At 32.9% G+C, this 3,270-nt stretch overlaps 3 protein-coding genes across 3 annotated transcripts in view; all 3 read right to left on the bottom strand.

Moving 5' to 3' along the window:
- Window positions 1-282: 282 nt before the first annotated feature.
- On the bottom strand, window positions 283-1,081 carry LOC109587069 (uncharacterized). The gene is made up of 4 exons (XM_020003289.1): window positions 1,021-1,081; window positions 681-974; window positions 353-634; window positions 283-293 (listed from the first exon to the last, which is right to left on the bottom strand). Exons 1-4 carry the CDS (start codon window positions 1,079-1,081, stop codon window positions 283-285), a joined length of 648 nt encoding a protein of 215 aa, XP_019858848.1.
- A 1,022-nt stretch (window positions 1,082-2,103) lies between these two features.
- Window positions 2,104-2,697, bottom strand: LOC109587072 (uncharacterized). The gene is made up of 4 exons (XM_020003292.1): window positions 2,608-2,697; window positions 2,345-2,560; window positions 2,210-2,294; window positions 2,104-2,152 (listed from the first exon to the last, which is right to left on the bottom strand). Exons 1-4 carry the CDS (start codon window positions 2,680-2,682, stop codon window positions 2,106-2,108), a joined length of 423 nt encoding a protein of 140 aa, XP_019858851.1. The 5' UTR covers window positions 2,683-2,697; the 3' UTR covers window positions 2,104-2,105.
- Window positions 2,698-2,806: 109 nt separating this feature from the next.
- The window catches only part of LOC109587068 (uncharacterized), a 2,436-nt gene continuing 1,972 nt past the window's right edge, over window positions 2,807-3,270 (bottom strand). Inside the window, exons 6-8 of the mRNA XM_020003288.1 lie at window positions 3,080-3,187; window positions 2,969-3,032; window positions 2,807-2,915 (exon numbers count right to left, since the gene is read on the bottom strand). Coding sequence (XP_019858847.1) covers window positions 2,807-2,915; window positions 2,969-3,032; window positions 3,080-3,187 — 281 coding nt within the window. The remainder of the gene's footprint in view (window positions 2,916-2,968; window positions 3,033-3,079; window positions 3,188-3,270) is intronic.

The following is a 3,270-nucleotide window of genomic DNA, read 5'->3' as shown; positions in this document are numbered from 1 at the left end:
TGTTACTCCTTCATCAGGATAAAGGTTATCATATATGGTAATGTTACAGAATCGTGCTGAACTATTTACCTAAAAATTTTTATAGTGCATGCATTGTAAACGATAAAGTATGCATTCAATTATCATTACCAAGTTTATGAAATTAATAAAGAACAAACCGCTTGTTTCATTATACATCAAAGTGTAATTCAATATACTGATAGTGTAACCTATGGATGGACATAGCATTAAACACCAAAATTTTCATGGGCTCCAAAAGACTCAGTATCAATTTTAAACATGCTAATAAATTTCTGCACAATTATAATTATAAAATAAGTTTAGTTACAAATTTATTAAGTTTTACACCTACTTGCAGTGTTGTTAAAAATATATTCTCTCCCTTGTGATACATATTGTACAATAGATGCAGTAACACTGACAGTAAAATTAGTACAAGATATATTCAATCCTGCAGCATTCAACCATACACTAGTATCAGTGGTATTAGTAACACTGATACCATTCACTAGTACATTATATGTAGTAGCAGCAATACCTCCTGAAAATACATCATTAGAATAGAAAGAAGGAGGAAACCATGACAATAACTGATCATCATTAGACCATTGTATGTCTTCAACTGGTGATATCCCTAATAGAAAATCGTACTATACTCTACTTATTATGTATACATTAACCTCTTATTGTTAGTGTACTAGTGCCAGTAAACACTTGTTTAAAAGGTTGATATGATATTATCTGACATCCAATTTGTAATCCATCATTAACAGGTAACCCACTGATAGTAAGTACTGATGATAAGTTACCACCTTCATTATTGCTAGTAACTGATATATCTCTTTGCTGTTTAACTGATTCTGTTAGTGGATTACTGTGTACTATCCAATTAAGTTCATTGCCAGTTCCTTCACAAGTAAAACTTGCTGTCTCATAAATAGGAACAGTAACAGAAGTAGGACTAACTGTTATATCTAGAACACAAAGTCAGTTGGAACTTACAGGTACTTCGATACTTACAAGCACTATTTGTTCCCTTCGAGATAAAGACGTTTAGAAAAAGTATGAGAGGAAGAAACATGATTATATCTAGATCTGCTACTCGAGCTCCTACTTCTCCAGAAGGTGTGGTCGCTCAGTATGGTGTAACTATAGACTAATGAATAATTGTGCAGAGAGTCTACGTGCAGGATAGGAAAGAAGTGATTGTGATGCATGATTAAAGTGATTGTCATCTGACTGATCCTTTTCAAAAACAATTAATTCAGGATTGGCCAAATCTAGTATAATTATTTTCAAAACAATATACATTGCACAATACAGTGTAGGCTCACGATACCTAATATTTAGCACAGCTAGTTTTCCTAGTTCTGATCAAAATGCCCCGTGCTTGTTATCGTTGGGAAAAAATACAATGCTATTTTTGTAACTGTAAAACAAATGATTCAATTAGTTCCATTGCTTACATCTATATTTGTTGGAGTTAAAGTTTTCCATTTTTCATTACATTGTGTTGAAGGTTGGAGCTAATTCCAATCAAAGTTTGTACAAAGGGCTTTGTATAGCATAGGATATTTTGCTACAAATCACTAGAAGAAAAATCTTCATTTTTAAATATACATATTCTTATGTTCTGTAGAAATTTGAGGCAATTCCAATATTCTCTATGAATTTTCAAAATTGCTTCTAAATTTGACTTAAAATTTTAGACAATAAGTGGTTGCAAAGTTTTTTTGAGCTAAAACGACCCAAGCAAAGACCATTAGCCCATGATTTTTCTAAAAATGGCTCCAAAGTCACCCCAAATTTTTATTACGCTTTCTGATACACATTGATGTACTTATATTATGTAGATATGAGCTGATTTCGACAAATAATTTTCAAATTATGGATATTAAAAACAAAACAAATTTTTGAAAAAAGCAGCAACAGCATACAGAACTAACTAAGAATGAAAAGCAGCATCAATTATAAAAAAACAAAAAGCAGCATCAATTATAAAAAAACAAAAAGCAGCATTACAACTACACACACAAGCTAAGCATTATAACTAATAGAAAAAGCAGCTAAAGTTTATTCAAAATATACTGTTTCTGAGGGTTGAATCATATCGCATCTTTTTCATTGTCCTTCTGTTCGCCCTCACTTTTGTCTACATAATATCAGTAATAACAATGGTATACACTATATTGAAAGAGAGCGCACTTACTTCCAGCTGTCAAGCTACAATAAGCAGTAGAGGATCCTGTAGAACCAGGTAGTATGTGAATCAATGACTGACCAACTCCAGAATCCTATAAGAATGACAACAATGTAAAAATTCATAACAATAAAAACTCCTGACCTGATTTATTCCTTGCCTATCCTCATCTTGATTATTAGCAGGTGGCATAACTAGTGAAGCAGGAGCAAGTGTTACTGTCTTTCCTTTAGGCCGATTGGTTTGAGCCTCTGGTATTAAGAGGGTACTACTGGACGGAGGGTCCTTTTGAGGCTCTTTTTGTGCACCAAGTTGAGGAGGAATTGTTCGCTTTGGAGCTATAAACTTAGGCTTTTCATTCTACAATAAAATTTTTAATTTATTACAAAAAATATGAATATTCTAACCTTTGAGTCCGGAATTAGAGGCTGTTTCTCTAAGGTGCTAGCACTTTGTTGTGATGTCATAGTTGAAGAAACCATAGTGCTTCCACCACCTAATGGTTTAGTAGACGCATCTGCATTAGTAGGTGTGTCAAGAACTGAAGCTGGGAGATCTTCAGGATTAGGATATTTTCGAGGAGGATGGGGTTGGCTCCTAGAATTATTAAAGTAAATTAAAATCAAACAAGTGGACATTTTGTACATACTCAGAATGTGATTCTGTATCACGTACAGGTACAGAGTGAGGTGCTGGTATATCCACTTCAGTTTCACTAAAAGGAAAGAAACACAAAACAGAACTTCATTATTATAAATATACTTGTACCTTTTTTTGTCCTCTGAGCCTTCAATTGTAACTGTTATATCAGAGAATGTAACAGTGTATTCACCTTATTAAATTGTAATAATAAAACCTCATTAAATAACAGTCACTTACTTTTTTTAGACTTTTTCTTTACTAATACTACTATTATTCTAGCAATGGCAATAATTGCTAGTATTGCTGCTATAACACACACTGCTACTACTGCTGCTATCAGAGTCACTGGAGATATAAGAAAAATGTAATTAAACAACGTAATATCACATATCTCACTGTTTTGAGTAGTAGTAGTAGTGGTAGGAGTA

The sequence above is a fragment of the Amphimedon queenslandica genome, unplaced genomic scaffold, assembly GCF_000090795.2.
Source record: "Amphimedon queenslandica unplaced genomic scaffold, v1.1 AMPQUscaffold_12693, whole genome shotgun sequence".
Lineage (NCBI taxonomy): Eukaryota > Metazoa > Porifera > Demospongiae > Haplosclerida > Niphatidae > Amphimedon > Amphimedon queenslandica.
Note: the sequence above shows the minus strand (reverse complement) of the source record. Positions and strands in the feature narration are given on the sequence as shown.